Source organism: Clupea harengus, chromosome 1, assembly GCF_900700415.2.
Source record: "Clupea harengus chromosome 1, Ch_v2.0.2, whole genome shotgun sequence".
Classification (NCBI taxonomy): domain Eukaryota; kingdom Metazoa; phylum Chordata; class Actinopteri; order Clupeiformes; family Clupeidae; genus Clupea; species Clupea harengus.
Window position 1 is genome coordinate 30,202,372 of NC_045152.1, and position 17,506 is coordinate 30,219,877.

At 42.0% G+C, this 17,506-nt stretch overlaps 1 protein-coding gene across 1 annotated transcript; it reads right to left on the bottom strand.

The window, feature by feature from the left end:
* Nucleotides 1–1,420: 1,420 nt before the first annotated feature.
* LOC105905696 (hemicentin-1-like) lies at nt 1,421–11,725 on the bottom strand. The gene is made up of 10 exons (XM_031575626.2): nt 10,979–11,725; nt 10,273–10,542; nt 9,722–10,060; nt 9,173–9,400; nt 8,718–8,945; nt 8,133–8,399; nt 6,537–6,800; nt 5,438–5,770; nt 3,328–3,564; nt 1,421–2,424 (listed from the first exon to the last, which is right to left on the bottom strand). Exons 1-10 carry the CDS (start codon nt 11,034–11,036, stop codon nt 2,189–2,191), a joined length of 2,460 nt encoding a protein of 819 aa, XP_031431486.1. The 5' UTR covers nt 11,037–11,725; the 3' UTR covers nt 1,421–2,188.
* Between the last annotated feature and the right edge of the window lie 5,781 nt (nt 11,726–17,506).

The following is a 17,506-nucleotide window of genomic DNA, read 5'->3' on the forward strand; positions in this document are numbered from 1 at the left end:
TCTATAGGTCCTAGGCTTTTTTATTTTTCCCATTTCCTAAGAAATGTCAAAGTGAAACTTCCACAAGCAGGACCAAAATGCGTTATGACTTAGTTGTAGCCTAATTCCTGCCATATCAAGGGCAGATAGATTGACTGGAGACTTTTCAAAATCACTGTGTAACTTCATCCCCAGCTTTGAACAAATCTCCACCCTCTGCATTATTTTGAAATATGGGGGGTTGCTCCGGGGAATGATGAGTCCCGATCAGCAGGGGGGCGGGGGCTTCCCAAACGGTTAACTCTACGTCTTGCTAGGTTCAGGATGGGCACTAGATGGCGTGTTGAGCAAATAAAATAAATAAAAAAAGCCGTGTTGATCTATTTTCAACACATACAATGCCTATTTTTTATGAAAAGCAAATGTTGTCATGTTGTAACAGTTGTACCCCAACATTGATTTGTTTCATCACAGTATAGTCATACCATTTCGTTTATAGCTCAATAAACACATTTCAGTGTGACACCCCCATATTCCTGAGCATTATTTTGCATCTCAGAAACAAGCAGGAAAGTATCAGCATTCTGCAAATATAAGTTGGAAGAATATGGGCTATACGATTCTTGTAATTACAGTGCATGAAATGCCCTGTATTGTTATTCATATTGTGAATTCTGAAATAAAAAATTAAGGGCATTTTCAATATTTCGTATTAAAATAAGCCTACGCCTAAGTGAAATAATTGACTAAGTTTAATTTAAAAGAGGATTCGTCTGGGGTAGGCTGTTTACTGGTGTGAAGGGGACGAGCCCCTGAGCAAAAGAGTCATGCAATATTTTTTTTTACAAATACTTTATATAAATAAAAGTACATAGTTCAATAATGCAAATTTAGCTTCCGTCTTACTGGAAAAAAAGTCTATTTTTCTACAGTGTGATCACAGATGTCATCCAGTGTACAACAGGTCCCAACATTAAGGCAGGTAAGCTAATGCCAGCAGCTCATTTCATAATAGGCACATTTCTGCAAAGCCAAAGGCGCCCTTCCTATAGGCCCACACACACACCTATTGCAAATTCCATAGGAGGTCCTGAAAACATGTTTATGTGTATTCACCGATTTTATGGGTAACATTGTCATTTTCAGGACTCTTAATATAATCTTCATCAGAGAAACCCCAGTCATAGTTGTAGACATTGTGTTACGTCTAAGAGCAAACACAGTTAGAAACCCCAGTCATAGTTGTAGACATTGTGTTACGTCTAAGAGCAAACACAGTTAGAAACCCCAGTCATAGTTGTAGACATTGTGTTACGTCTAAGAGCAAACACAGTTAGAAACCCCAGTCATAGTTGTAGACATTGTGTTACGTCTAAGAGCAAACACAGTTAGACGTCAGGAGTTCCGTGCCATGCCCATGGAACTCCTCCCCCCCCCCCCCCCCCCCCCTTTTTGCAAGTCTTCAAACAGCAGTGACACTAAGGGGCTATTTCACATCACAGATCTATACATATTTACGTTCATTTTAGATGTAGTTAGATACTGATAGAATTATAAGATAATATTTCTAATACGTGCATGTAATAGCATAACAGTATGACATCATACACAGGGCCAAGCATGTCTCAAGTGACAGCCACAGAAGGAGGAATCTACGCAAACACCATTTGAATAACAAACAACCGTGCTGTATGGTGGTGATGATGATGATGATGCAGTGGTGACCTCAGCACACAGTACCTCCCACATACAGAATAACAGTAGTTAGCTGAGCTACACAGCTGACTCACAAGAAGAAAAAAACATGCTGTAATGCCCAACATATATTCTCTCTTTATGCATAGCACGAAAGCTGTACTGGACTGTACTATGTCAACGTATTCATTCACTGCAAAGTAACAGATGGTCCTATAGCCTCTTCCAACTGACATGTACCTCAGTTGGAAACATCCTGGGGCAAAAATGATCACAAAGGAAAAAAGGTACAGGCCGTTCTCTGTAGTCAGCAAGCAAGGTTCTGCCAGACCAAACAAGCTTTTGGGCGGATTCGGATAAAGACAGTGTGTGTGCTGATCTTAAGGAGTATGAGGATGATGATCGGATAGGCTGAGGACCCGCCGTAACCCTCTCTGGCTGGTCAGAAAACTCAAATCTGGCCCGAGCTTGCTTTGAATGAAGTGATGCACATCCTCACAAGGCGCATCACAAGTCACGGAGTCCCATCCAAGACATAGATGTTCTGTTGCGAGAGTTTCTTCATGGGAAAGTTGCTGTCAAGGCCATTCTGTGCAACGTTGCCATTTTGTGTGTTGGGCTTGGCGTCCTTCAGGCTGTAGCGGCCCATCTTGGTGTTTGTGTAGTAGATGGAGTAGATGAAGATGAAGATCACCGAGGTGATCACCACGATCACTGCCACAAAGCCGGCAATCAGGGGCAAGTAGTCCTCTGTTGCAAGAGAAACAAAACACAGCTGTCAGTCATTCTTCAGGGAAACGGTGTCCATCATATGTGACGTTATCATCCAAAAGTAAGGACATTAGATTCCCGTTTAGAACAACTGTGGTCAATGCCTCAATGCATCACACCGACATTGCAGCTCTGCCATACAAGGGTCAAAGCCAGGCATTACAAGTTTTCGAGCAGTAGCGCTGTTCAGTCCACCATGTGCTACGAGAGATTTTAGGGACTTTTTGAAATACTTTATTTAGTCTCAAAGAAAGAGTCCCCTTGAGACAGATCTCTTCAACTGGAAATATAGCACGTTAAGCAGCTTCAACTCACATTAGAGTATGCTGCATGACATGCATCGCCAATAAGCCAGAGTGGTTTACAACTAACACGAGTCCTATCAGTGCATCACTGTCTTAACAACGTGTTGGAGGAGACCATTAAGGGAAGACTTTTGCTTAAGAGTCAATGGCCAGTGCAGGTCCCTCCATCAGTTTAGGATGTACCAAGGCTCCATTGAGTCCATTGCCTCACTTGTCAGGCTTTAACCTCAGATGCTCTAGTCTAGGGCACGGAAAAAGTACCTACTAACCTGAATTCTCATCACATTATCTAACCTGAAACCTGGGGCAATTAGAGAGGGAGTATTGGTACTCTGGTGGATACAATAAAGGACACTGAGTTTTGAGGCCAAAATGGGTAAAACTTAGTGGACAATGCAAGGACACATGGGGACTGAAACATGCAAGCGAGCATGCAAAGGAAAAGCACAAGTTATACAAATGTACTGAGTTATGATGAAAGAAAAAGCATTAGTAACAGACTTAAGCAGCCATTGCATCTCAAGCAGGGATGAGTGGGTGAGTACATTTAAGCAATGTGAGAAATGTAGGTTGTTACCTTTGAACACCAGCTTCACTGTTTTTGTAGCGACGTCAACCTCATTGCTTGCTCTGCAGTGGATCAACCCTGCCATTTCAGTGCCAATGGTGAGATTGCCACCTTTGATGGATTTGTTGTTGAAGATCCAAATGATTTCTGGCTTGGGGTTTCCCTCTGCTTCACACACCAACACCTCCTGGTAGTCTTTGAACACGGGCAAGTCACTGACATTTGGCCGGGTAATAACTGGTCCATCTAAAGAGTATAGGTAGAGACACAAGGAACATGGGTAAGGGTATAGGTAGAGACACATGGGACGTGGGTATGAGCATTGACATATATACATAGACGCCCCATTGACTCCTTCAGAACGTTGCTACGACGTGCCAACGTCGGCGCCATCTTGGGGAGGTAAAGACTGGCCTGTAAACAAACGCATGTTAACGGTCGAGCTGCGGCTTTTCTGGATAAAAAGCACTATAGCGTTTTAATTTCTCGACTGATTTCATTGAGTCGTTTTTATATTCAAGGGTTTATGATCTACGGACATTTTCAGTTCAGACACGTAAACACTTCCAAAACAGTGTAATGTTTTTATCTTTGTAAACGAAAAACAGGGACTGTGAAATCGGTGCTTTTTATCCAGAAAAGCCGCAGCTCCACCGGTAACATGCGTTTGTTTACAGGCCAGTCTTCACCTCCCCAAGATGGCGGCAACGTTGACACGCGACCCAAAAGCCAACGGGGCGTCTATGTATATATGTCTATGGGTAAGAGTATAGGTAGAGACACATGGGACGTGGGTAAGGGTAGCAGAAAGCCAATGGCATGACAGTTCCTGTGGCTCAACTGAGCAACTAGTTGAACAACAACACCAAGATCATGGATTCATTATCAAGGGAACACATGCTGATAAATATATAGTGATGGTATACGTATATATCTTATTCCGAGTGAAAATGTAAAGTAACCATAGTTTGTGGATTAGTAGTTACGTTCTGTGGTTTTGAGACCTGTCTAGTGAGGATGACTGTGACTTCATAACGTGCTAAATTTGAGCCTTTTGTGAAATTGACATGACATGAGCAACAATATGACCTTCATTGCATAACTGATAACAATATGTTTTGAAAAATATGTATGCATATATCAAATGTGGGATTTTAAGACAAGTATATGTTTGAATACAATAGTAAATGTAGAGTACATGCTATTATAGGCTTCCTAGTGTCAATATTTATAACAGGACAGGGGTACACACCTTTATAATAATACGTTTAAATATAGTCACGAGTGACTGAGAACTGCCTCAAGTAGAAAAAGGTTGAATGATTGGACTGCTTCAACAGGTGAAAAACGACAATTCGAATTTTGTAAATGTTACGTAAGGATTTAAAGACATAGTGAATTTTGAAGACAGACCAAAACCATGTCAGAAGAACAGAGGAGAACATGTTGTACGTAGCTTGTTGTAGCAAAATCTTATGGCTGATTTGTATGAAATTTGGTAAATAGCTTCTATATGCCATCATTAAGATTGGCCATTCACACAGACATATTGGCTGATACATTTTGTCGGGCCGTTGATGGCCATTTTGTTGAGCGAGCCGAATGGATCAATCAATCAATCAATCAATTCAATCTTATATAGCGCTTCTCTATATACCCGAAGTCGCTTTACAGAGTCCAGAGTCTAGTAGTCATTCATACACAGGTGGTGGTAAGCTACCTCAGTAGCCACAGCTGCCCTGGGGCAGACTGACAGAAGCGTGGCTGCCAATCAGCGCCAACGGCCCCTCCGACCACCACCAACATTCATTCATATTCATATGATGCAATGCATGTCTTTATGATGGTGGGGGAAACCGGAGTACCTGGAGTAAACCCACGCAGGCACGGGGAATGTAGCCAAGTATAAGCATACGGAATTTTTTTATTTTAGCTTAAGGCGTTCTTCAGATATTGAAATGTGTCAGTTGCAGCGTCCCCTATGGATGAAATGTGTCCAAATAATGTGGTAGTGATGATATTTGATGATAATTTGATTGGCTGTTTAAATATCAACAACCTTTTGCCAGAATCACAGAATGTACCTTTAATTCGTTTCCCTCATCAGAACAGAACTTACAGTAGACGGTGACACTGAGGGGCTGTGATGTGGCGCTCGTGTCGTGGTCTCCCAGCTTCAGTCTGGCCTCACACCAGTACTGCGCCCCGTTTTCAGACTTGGTGGCTCTGATGAGGAGGGTGGAGGAAACATTTTGGGGTGTCTTGATGGAGTTGTCCGGAAATGTTTCATTCTTCACGGAACGAGAACTGTTTATTTCCTTTTTGTACCAGTTGACAACGAGGTTCTTGATTGGAGCGACATTTTGAATCTCACACAGGAGTGTATATTGTTTATCCTTAATTAAAGGTCCAGAGTGGTTCTGAAAACGGATGGATAAATCCTTTGGCGTTTCTGAGAAGTAAACATAGAAAAAAACATCTTAAAAAGCATTCTTTGTTTCCAATTTTTCCTGTTGCATGCTGCAGTGTAAAACTCAGCACAGCAAAGGTACACCATGCTGTTGTTCTATTGTACAGTAGGTACACAACACAACATACCAATGGCATTCTTTCTTTCAAACTGTCTGAAAACTAAAATGTCAAGCAAAAATATGTAGGTTTTTACCATTTTAAGGTATAGTTAAGGGATTTGTTTTTATAACATCCTCAAATTCATTTATGATGATAGAATATCATGTGAAGGGGAGATCTGCCACATGCCTTTCCACTAGCTGCCCAGGCTATCCCGTGTAGTTTTGTGGTCTGAATATGAAGTCACACAAAAATGTAAGAATAGCATTTACAGCACAATATCATACAAATATTTTACCAAAAATATGTCAAACAGTGTCAGCAGTGTTGTTGTCTGCGTATGAAAGGCAAGTCTGTTGGCTGTTACCTCGTTGGCTTGGTAGTTTTACAAAAACTCCTCACTGCCTATTCAATGTTCACTACAAACTGCATTGCACCAAATTATGCTTAGGCTTTTCATGGATAAATGGATGAAAGGCATAATACATAATGGACAATGGACTGACCTAAGTGTTTTTTGTTTTTGTTTTTTATCACCAATCAAAGATAATAGTAAAAAATATTTTGAATTTTACTCTGGAGCCTATGAAGGAAGGTAACATAAACAACAAATAACTAAATAGATTGTTCAACAAATGACAACTTACTGAAAAGAGTAACATTGAAGAGTTTATGGCAAGGGTCGCGGTTCCATAAAGTAACTTTGCAAATGGGCTTTACATTCCAGTCTGTTAGGGCTTTCTCTGTCCACGTGTCTCCTGTGATTCTGTGATTCCGTGAAACTGTCCAGAGAATCTCTTTGTGTCCTGGGGCAGAGCATCTGATTGACACATTCTTGTTATATTCCACCACTGTTTCGTTCACTGGTTTGTTAGCGCTGGAAAACTGTATTGGACATGAAGCCTGTACTCCTGCAAAGGTTTGAATAAAAAAAATTGTAAATTGTATTAATACAATGAATAAAATGAGCCATCAACTTAACTATAATTCGAGAAGGCATCCTATGATATCTTGAATGACCATGGCAGGAATGGGGTAAAACAGGATGCAACGAATGACTGCCCTGGCAGGCAGGCTATTTCAACTTCCTCTAATTCTTTCAAGTGAAGTTGTGTTGCAGATCAAGGGGAACACCCGGAAAAACTGCCCATTAACGTTATGACAACATGCATACGTTTTGACGCCAACGCGTTCAGCTTTCTGGGGAGGAAAACGCCAACTATGAAGAAGTAGCCATTTATAGCGAGACAACACGTTAGCTGTTCTTAGTGTAAGGGCGTATGCGTCTTGTCGGATGACCAACACAATACGTGCCAATCACTTGGTGGCACAAGATATCGGCAGTGTCACGGCGAGACCGTGGTGTATGCCAGATAACGAGCCAAATCCGTTCCACAGTCAGTGGTTTTGTATTAAGTGCCATTCAAAAACAGTCATGCAAGAACTTGGAATGTCCTATGTAGGAGTCTGATTAGGGAAATTGTGCGAAATTCAACCGTTTATCAACCATTTCCCTGTAAAGCATCCTCAGGTAAGCTATCTTTCAGCGGAAAACGGTTCGATTCAGTCCATAGTGTAAGATGCTAAAACCTACTTAACATCAACTTCCTTTCTGTACCAGTAAGAGTAGGCTTGTAACGTTAGCACGCATCAGCAGGAAGTTGGCTGAACTAAAATCCCCTCATTTAAACGACAAAAAAAAAGGAAACTGAAATGTTTCGATCACTTACTCAGTGTTGCTCCGTACAGACTCAAAACAACAAAAGTTATGGATTCTATCCATGAGAGTTTCATTTTGATTAACGTTAAACTCCTGGTAGATTTTCATCAGGTCGGCGTCGACTTCTCTGGCTTTTCCCTAAATTCATTGTGGGCAGAGAGGCACGTTTCCCTTCAGGAAAAGCACTCCCCAATCTCTCTTCCTCTCCTCTGGCTCCCGGTTAAATGTAATGGATAACAGACCTCCCCCACGTTCTAAAATACGCTCCTTTGCTCTATAACAAAGCGTGCACTATCTTGCTTGCCTATACTAACAAAGGCAAATTAATAACATAAATGAAACTGGCTACAATCTCTAAGGTAACGGTTTCTTTTTTTTATCATGTATAACATTATGTCAAGGGTGAAAAGTTTTAAAGACCAAAAGGACACAAACTGAGAGGGAGCCAATAACACCCCAAATGGGGAGATATAGCCTTGCATACTGCCAAACTCCGCAGTCATTTAAGAATGCTCTCCCTTACCTTTCACAGTGACTCTGACAGATCTGCGCGCTTCTCCAAGCTTGTTGAAGGCAAAACATACATACGTTCCAATGTTTGCTTCGGTGGTTCCATTAATGTGCAGCAGGGACACCCCATCCTCAGTCTTCACCCACACATTACTGACCCAAGGGTAGCTCCACTCGTACTGCGGCCGAGGGTCTCCATGAACAGCACATTTCAGCACCACATCAGACCCCACCACGTCCACCTCTGTGTCCTCAAGTTCAGCTATGGGTGAGGGTGGATCTAAGGACGTAAGGCATACATTGATAGCCCTCAACAAGTTATGGATGCATTTTATATGAATGATACAGTATGGCCATTTCAAGGATGTGGATGTACTGTATAACGAAATAAGATGGGGACATGTGGCACAATCAGTAGCATCCCCTACCATATGCATGTCTTTGTGCCCAAGGAGACCTGTGTTTGAGTCCGACCCCATGTCATTTCCCAGTCCCACTCCTTATCTCTCTCCCACAAATGTTCTGTCTCTCTACACTGTCCAACTTAACTAAAAGGCTATAAAGCTCAAAATGAATTAGGAAATTAAATTGTACTCACAGAGGACTTTGATATCCAGTAAGTGAGAAGCATTTCCGTAGGTGCTGTTGGCCAGGATGAAATATTGCCCCCCATAACCTCTAGAGAGTTCCTCTGGCAAAACGACTTCCTCGCCATCTTTAAGCCACTGTGTGTCAGGTCTGGGGTAACCGTCCGCCTCACATGATAGGTTATGAGCTGTATATTCCTCAACGATGTAACTGCTGGGACAGTGAAATACTGGACCATCTGAAAACAAAACATGAGACAGTTGAAGGAAGAAAGGGTAAGCCTGAGAGAGTTAAGATGTTTAGTTAGATACAGAACATAAACAAATAGATAAATGTGAACATGAACGAATAATTGGCTTCTTAAATCAGCTATCTCAAACTACATTGCACATAAATTGTGTCATGATTCATTCCAAAACATAGTGTGGCCTTTAGAAACAGTGTGTCAGCCAGTGGAACACTTACACATCACAAAGACTTCAATCGTATCTTCAAATGACAACAGTCCTGTAACGTTGACAGTATAGACACCACTGTCCTCTCTGCTGAGTGGACGACTGGGGTCTATGGACAGTCCATCTCGGAGCCATCTGACGGTAGGACGTGGGTTGCCTTCAGAGGGACAAAATGTTTCCAGATTGTCCCCCTCTGATATTTCAATGGTGCGTGGACAGTTGGTTGTTACTGGACCATCTGAGTAAGACAAAAACAAATGTGCTGTGTCATATTGTATCAGAGGAGAAAGGAGTAAGGTATGTGGTATTTGATAGTACATGGATTTTGGAGCATACTCAGTTTGGCCATTACTGTTCTTTGCCATGTGACTTGGTTAACCCTACAGAACCATACAGTATAAATACGATTCAAAACTAACCTTTTGTCATGTAATGTAATGTAATGTGATGTAATGTGATTCTGAAAAGATGGTATGTAGTAATCATTTGAAGAATAAAAGGGGGAAAAAGTATAGAGATAGCTTCTGACAATTCTGATGAATACTAAATGCAGACTCACAGTGCACAGTGATGCTAACACTCTGAGATATCATTTTAGGAGGGGGTGGTTGAGGTCCCTCTTGTCCCAGATTGAGCTCTGCCTCACACCGAAACTGGGCTCCATCATCATGTTTTGTCGGGGTGATCCGGAGGCTGGCAGTCACATTTACTGGGCTGGGCAGCTCTGTGCTGTTGTCAGCTGGGGAATGACCTATCAGTACATCCCCTCTGTACCACATCACGGTAAGGGTACGGACAGGTGCGACGTTGTATACGGCACACTGGAGCAGATATGTAGTTCCCTCGATCATTGGTCCCGTGTGGTTAGCTGAGAGTACAGGTGCATGTTCTAGATCCTCTGTGGAGAGTGTTATTATTATCAACATTATTATTGAAAGTGAAAGTTGTTATTGCAAATGTGTGTAATATGTGTGTACATGTATATGTGATGGTCATTATATTGCACAAAATCACTGTCCAGCTTAGTGACTGTCATTAGTGAAAAACATGCAAGCATGCCTGAAGATAGTCAAGGAATATTGTGTGAATATGATATCACATGGTACTTACTGTACATGACAACAGTAAGGGTTTTGATGCACTGTTCATCCTCTAGATTGATGAAGCACTGAGCTTCCACATCCCAATCTGTCAGCTCTTCCACAGTCCAGGTGATCAGATGGATGTCCTCCTCAATGGGTTTGTTCCCAACAGTAGCCTCCCAGCCCATCCCATCATGTGGTCCTGATGCGCTACAGTTCACCTCCACGAAATCCCCATATTTCACAACCACTCTCTCAGGGTGAATCGTTAACACACCTTCTGGACACTGATTCCCATCTACACAAAACACAGAAAACTATAAATAAATGTCGTACGGTTATGCACGTCATTAAGGTTGTGAACAAACGCAGGAGAGCAATGCTACTCCGCCCTCCTGTGGTTGTGCACTCAACTCTGCACTCCGAGATTGTAGGCCTATCTCAATACATCGGTTTAGAAAGTAGGCAACCAGTTTATATTCTCTCCACGCTAGCTGCGACGAACATACGGGTGATCTCAATCTATTAGAATATCTGTTGCCTTACTTTACAAGTACTTTACGCTATTAAAATAGTTTTATGACACACAGCCCAGTCTTCAAAAGAACGTTTAGACATTATTAGATTCTACATATAAGTAGGCTACAGTAACCAAACCAAAAAGTAGATTATTGTCAGTTTGATAATGTTAGAATGAGCTAATGCTATATGAAGGCAAAGGTTCAGTTACTTACCAACAACCCATAAGGGCAGCAAACTTAAAAAGACCCGAAAATAAATTCCCACATACATTTAATAAGTCGTAACTCCAAACTCCAGTCAATGTTAAAAAAAAAAAAAACACACACAAACAATGCGCGCAGTGGAAATGCACAATGAACAGTCGGTCCAGGCACAAAGAAAGGTAGTCAACTGGTGCTGTGGTCTCACAGTCTATTTCAGTTCTGTATTGAGTTACATGCAGGGCTAGATAAAATAGAGAATGGACACGTGTTGATGCACTCCGCCTCCCTTGCTCCAGAGTAGGGGAGAGCTCGGTCTACTTTAGTGAGAATTTCTCTGGAAGAAAATGCTCTCAGAAATCCTTTGACATCGTACTGTTGCGTTGATATACGTCAAAATGAATCTCAAAATTATCTCCGAGTTAATCGACACCAATCCTCTCTAAAGTAACAAAGATATGCTTAAAACTCCTTAACAGCCTATTTGCACAATGGCAAAGTGGCAGGTTCTTTAGTCTATATACGTTTAGTGTAGGCACAACACTATAGTGTCACATAATTCATCAAATTATTAAACCGCAGGGATCAGAATTTCCACCATTTGTGCTAGCAGCTCTATTATGTCATCAAAAACCTTTGTAAAGTCTATTTTCGCTCTCTCACCCACAGGTAGGTCAGTACAGGACACCCACACGTTGTCTGCTAAGCTCACAATGTCCTGTTCGAAAAAATCCACCTGAGCTGACCACCTGAAACTAACAGCATTTTTTGTTGTTGACAAGAATACGGCTTTTTTCACCTCCTTCATCACCAGTCTTAGCATAAGTGCTTTTTCATTCATATGTGGGCTATTTCTTTAGCAGGCGCTTTTACTCAAATTGAATACAGTAAGCAATAGGCAAGATGTAGTTTGCCATGCGTGGTCCGTGGGAACAAAGCCCGTTAATTTGGTGTTGCTAATGCTCTTTGCTCTTTCAGTTGAGCTATGGAAATAACTTCTGTATTATTGCTTTCACATGTCACACTGAATTATAGGAATGCACCCAAATGTTGTTGTCATCTTTCCTCTAATGCTACTTCCCCTTCAAAATAAATTGTTCTGCAGAACTGGCAAATTCAAACAAACATGTGCCTCGTTAACAGACTATGCTGAGGGATGAGATACACACACACACACACACACACACACACACACACAGTCACATATCTAGCACACACTTTCATCGCACACTCTCACACCCACAGTCACCCATGCACACACACACACACACACACACACGCGCGCGCAGTCACTCTCGGTCACACAAAGAGTCACACAGCATGAAGAAAAGAATGTAATCTAAACTGTTGGATGTACTTGCTGTCACTGAATGCTTGCCAGAGAAAAAAGGAGACTATCCAAGCATGGATTTTTGTATCTGGGCAACCAGGTCAAAAGCGTTCTTTCTCAAAGTAAACAGTTTCCAAACAGCAGGAAACACTCTTCACACTGATTGTTATTCTCCTCATGGACATTATGTAACCTCTCCAGTTCTAAAGTCTCATTGTTCAGGCATAATCCCTTAATGAACTTGAAGCCTCAGCCACCAGTTTTTAATCAATGTTAATCAACACATTTGATGAACAGAGTTTTCTGGTTCTCCACATTTGCCTGCATACTAGATTGTAGGGTTGCACCAATACCAGTATCGGGTATCGGGCCGATACTCGGCTCATATACTCGTATTTATACTCATAAAAATGATCTGATAACACTTCATGGACACATTACGTTAAACTCAAGACTGCGGTCAGGAGGTATTCTGTAATTTCTCTTGCTGCCCCATCATATTTGCCTTCTGGAAATAGCTAGTAGCTGGATTTTATGACTGTCTGATAGTTTTTGCTGTCCTATCAGACTTGCCTATCGGAAACAGTTGGGTTGGAGAAATTGATAGAGCATATTATAAATTGATAGGTACTCGTATCAGTAGACGGTATCAGCAAGGACACAAATGTAAGTACTCGTATTCGCTCTGAAAAAGGTGGTATCGATGCATCCTTTCTAGATAGTCTGCCTGTGCTCATATTTTTTGTGAAAACCTGACAACTGTGGAGGGAGGTGGAGTGGGCGAGCAAATGAGTAAGCTGCTGAATCACTGGACATTAGTCTGTTGTCAGGAAGGGATGGTGGAATGTTTTTAAGCTGGTAGCTGGTATCAGTTCCCCACTCATTCCCAATCACGTCTACATTCACAGTGCTGAAAGCCCTACTAGGAATAGAGATGCTCAAATACTGCGAGAGCTGCCATTTCTCTCTTTGCTCGTGCCATTTCGCTCTGTAAAAAGCAGAAAAACAGAGAACTGAGTGCATCAGCCAACTGTTGCAAATCAGTTTAAAATTAGCAGCACATGAATTTGAGGAAGATGAATTTCCATGGCCCCCATGGTATAGACTACAAACCCAATGATTTAGTTCAACCCCCAGTAGCGGTAAACAGAGACAGAACTTCCACTTTTGTACTATGCCTCTGAGGGCTATGTTTGGAGTCATATATAAGAAGTGGTAAATGTAACAGGCTGTTAAAGAAATGACTGTGTATCATATGACCCCCGCTTTAATACACTTATGTTTGTGGATGGTGACATATAATGATGAAATATAATACATGTGATAAAGCAAACAAAACTGTACACACAAAATGGCAAAATCATACAACTGCTCACAGGAGATTGTATTCCATATTGTGTCAGAAATGAATTGTAATGAACCGGTTCCTAGAACAGAGTGTTCCAGAAACCGTTGCTCCCCCTGCACTGCTTGGCGGGAGGGACAGAGAGCAGATACGTTTCACATGTACAAGAGTGAAGCAAATTCCTTTTCATGAAGGTAGAACAAAGCAGCCACATCGAGAGAGTGAGAGAGAGAATTTTTGGAACTCTAATCATAACCTGACCATAGACTTCAGCTAGTTACATATTTGATACATGGACCAAATGTCCAAATAAGTGGGCACGGTGGCTCAGTTGCTTGCACTGCTTGCACTGCTGCCTCACAGCAAGAAGGTCATGGGTTCGATTCCCGCATGGGGCGCTGTTGGCTCTCGGGGGCAGGTCCTCCCCAGAGTGCACAGTGCTCAGGTGGGCTATCTCCCGGGCCCTTCTGTGTGGAGTTTGCATGTTCTCCCCGTGTTAAAAAGGGGTTTCCTCCACTAAGAACCCCAACAGTAAAAACATGCAAAAATAACAGAACCTGATGTCATGTCCATCCCTGACCAAAGATGGACAGTTCACTTCACTTGGTCCCCGGGCGCTGCAAAGCTGCCCACTGCTCCTGGGGGGTCCTTGAGGAAGGACGGTCCAGGATGGGAAAAAGCAGAAAATAAATTCACCGCGACCTCAGGCCTACCTGTGCGTGTGTGTGTGTGTGTGTGTGTGTGCTGTGTCGCCTGCACGTGTGTGTTCCAGTGTGTCGTGTGTGCCATTAAAAACCTGACAAAGGTCTTAATTATGTCAGGGTGAAGGTCAGAAATAACACCTCACTTGAATCCACAGTGGATCCTAGGTTAGGCTTAGCTAGGTTTTCTATACACAGGTTTTGTTCAGTTCAGTGTGATAAAATAACAATGGTAGTACAGTGGTACAATGATAACGGATAGATACGTGTATGTTATCATACTGAATCCCATGGGGGGGAAAAGAACAGCAGACTCTGACTGGTCTCCTGTCTGTCAGGGCCCAGTTGGGCACTGTTGTGTATCATGCCACCCTTACTTTGCTTGTATGACTAAAACTCCCCGTGCACCAAGCCAGCCAACATAACTAAACATAACTCATCACAACTAAACACATACAAAATCCCCCAAATCAATAAAAAGGAGCTTCAGACAGCGCATGTTGTACCGTGAAGGAGGGCCTTTACGGATCCCGGGTACAGCATAGGGCACGTGTTGTGGCTGTCACCAGCCAGTTGGACACTGTTGTGTATCCTGCCATCCTAACTAAAATCCACATGCACCATGTCAGCCAACCATAACTAAACATAACATAACAAAATTAAATGCAAATAAAATTCCCATACACCTGGTCAGGCAGCCTCTCTCTATCCCTCTCCTTCTATATCCTATTGCTCATATATTGATACTGATAAAGTGGCCATATTACCTACTGTCAATTGCCTACCTAAATGTATCTCCTTATTTGTTTATCCAATTGAACAATGTGGAAGGGATGTGGAAACATTGCTTCTCATCACCATTGCTCCTCATCTACGCATACTGGCAGCTGAACTCTACCCACTCACTCTGTCTCTTTCTTCCTCTCCTAGTCAGGACTAGCTTCGCTGTGGGATACTGCTATAGTCTCTCCACCCGATCTACTTGTAGAAACCCTCGGCCCAAATGTACCCATCACCACCGTACTGCCGTACACTTATTCTACCCCATACTCTATGCTAGCATTTATATGCAATATATAGAATTACCAGCACCAACATGTTTTTCTGTTCCTCCTCTACTTACTCTTGTAACAGTAACCCTGAGCACACTGTATACCCACTAAGCTGTTTTTGTATACCATATGATGTTTGTATATATATTATGTACATTTACCACTTGTCGTCCCCCCCCCCCCCCCCCCCCCCCCCACACATACACACACACGCACAACTTTTCATTTCCCAGGGGTTCGTTGAGTCACTCTCAGGGGTTCAACAGGGGTCAAAACACACACAGTATAGCCCGGTTCACACTAGCAATGTCTCGTCGTTTTTATATATATACCTATGTTTTGAAGAAATCATATTTTATTTTTCCAATTACGAAGGGTTCGGTGAATGCACTGATGAAGCTCGCAGGGTTCAGTACCTCCAATAAGTTTAAGAACCACTGTACTACAATTCTGAAATGTTCAGTATTGGGGTGATTTAAAGGCAAAGGAGTGATTCAATTTATCTTCTCCTAAATCGAAAGGTCTCTTCTCTTTTCCTCCCTTAATCTTTCTCAGATAAGGGAAATTACCCATAACTGAGGGAAGGATTGGTTAATGATCAGTAAGAACATATACTGTCGGGCAGGAAGAAACCAGAGAAAACAGGACATCTTGTGATTAAGTGGATGTTGTGGCAGACTGACAATGGCAAATGGCACTCAACCCCTCCCCTTATTACACAGAGAAAATGTTGTCTGGCTACTCATTTCCTGTTCAGGGTTAACAGTGCTGTTAATACATAAATTACATCGCTGACTGATTGTGCTGACTGATTGTTTACAGAGTTCACAGTGAAAGTGTTTCTTTTTCTCCTGTACACAATCAAAACAACAACAAAAAACAGGACAGAAGTTAATGGCTGACACTCCAGGAAGCAGTGATCCTGGTTCCTAACTCCTGGCTAGTTTGTGCTTGATGTGACCTCTTCAAAGTATTGGGCTCCTTCATATACATCTGTTCATTCAGCAGATCATTTTATCCAAACTACTACTCTACTCTTAGTCCTCTTGGTTGAGCATTCACAAAAACTCTTCGACCTTGATATCGTCACTCCTGGAATAGATAACCAGCGTGCACAACTCATACCAAAGACTATGAGTCAACATGATTCAAGTTCACAGGAAAAGAAAAGTCTGCTGACTAGAAACGTCATGCGCCCGTACGTCAGGAATTGCTTCATTTTACTTCACTGGCTTGTGACTCATTAATAAATCAAGACTGTAGTGAATGATTCTGAATGCACTCCCCCCCCCCCCTCGCCCTACCCACATACACACACTCCACTCCTTTCCGGAACCAAATTCCTCCGTCTCACCCAATATTATTTATCCATTGCCTAAGTGGATGAACACAGTTCTTCCCTGTGATTGGTTTAGGCCATTCGATATTTCATCAGTACAATACACTGAGTTTAGATATAGGATGTATACAGATTTAGAGACAGGATGTGTACAGATAGCCCTCCTCTCATATTGAGGCGGAGGAAATTCACAACAATTGGTGTTGACACTTCCAAAACCTGGAGCCTTACCAACTGTATACAGTTATTACAAGTTGCTTATTGACTGCTGATCTGGAGTGGAAACTTACATACACAATTGACAACTTAATACATATTTTCTACTTTTCAAATAGCTTTTCTTGGTGTCAAAGTAGGAAAATGAAGGCAGTAACTATTATACAAAGCACAGTTCAATGGCCCCATTGTTTCTTCATCAAACTCATGGCAAAATACTGCAACATTTTGTTTTTTTGCTTCCTTTGAAAAAAGCAGTTGTTCAACTTGGACCTTTGGCTCTGGCTCACTACAGCTGTCCTTCAATTGTCATTCAGTTCTGACATCATTTTCAGTTCCTGTTACCACAATTTAAGGTCAATCTAGGCCGTAAGGAGGATTTTTTAAACACCAAGGTCAAAAGTCTCAGCATGCAAAGGGTAGAGTGTAGAATGTAGGAATGCACCCAATATCGTGTGTGTGTGTGTGTGTGTGTGCGTGCGTGTGTGTGTGTGTGTGTGTGCGTGTGAATCTAACTCTACATGTTTCAAATCCATCTTGGGTAATGCTTTGTTAAT

Coding starts and splice junctions, on each gene's coding strand:
- LOC105905696 (XM_031575626.2), bottom strand. CDS start 11,036: ATGTATGTGGGAATTTATTTTCGGGTCTTTTTAAGTTTGCTGCCCTTA. Junction 6,801..8,132: donor TGTCAGAGTCACTGTGAAAG/GTAAGGGAGAGC, acceptor AAACCTTTGCAG/GAGTACAGGCTTCATGTCCA. Junction 3,565..5,437: donor CCTCAGTGTCACCGTCTACT/GTAAGTTCTGTT, acceptor TATACTCTTTAG/ATGGACCAGTTATTACCCGG.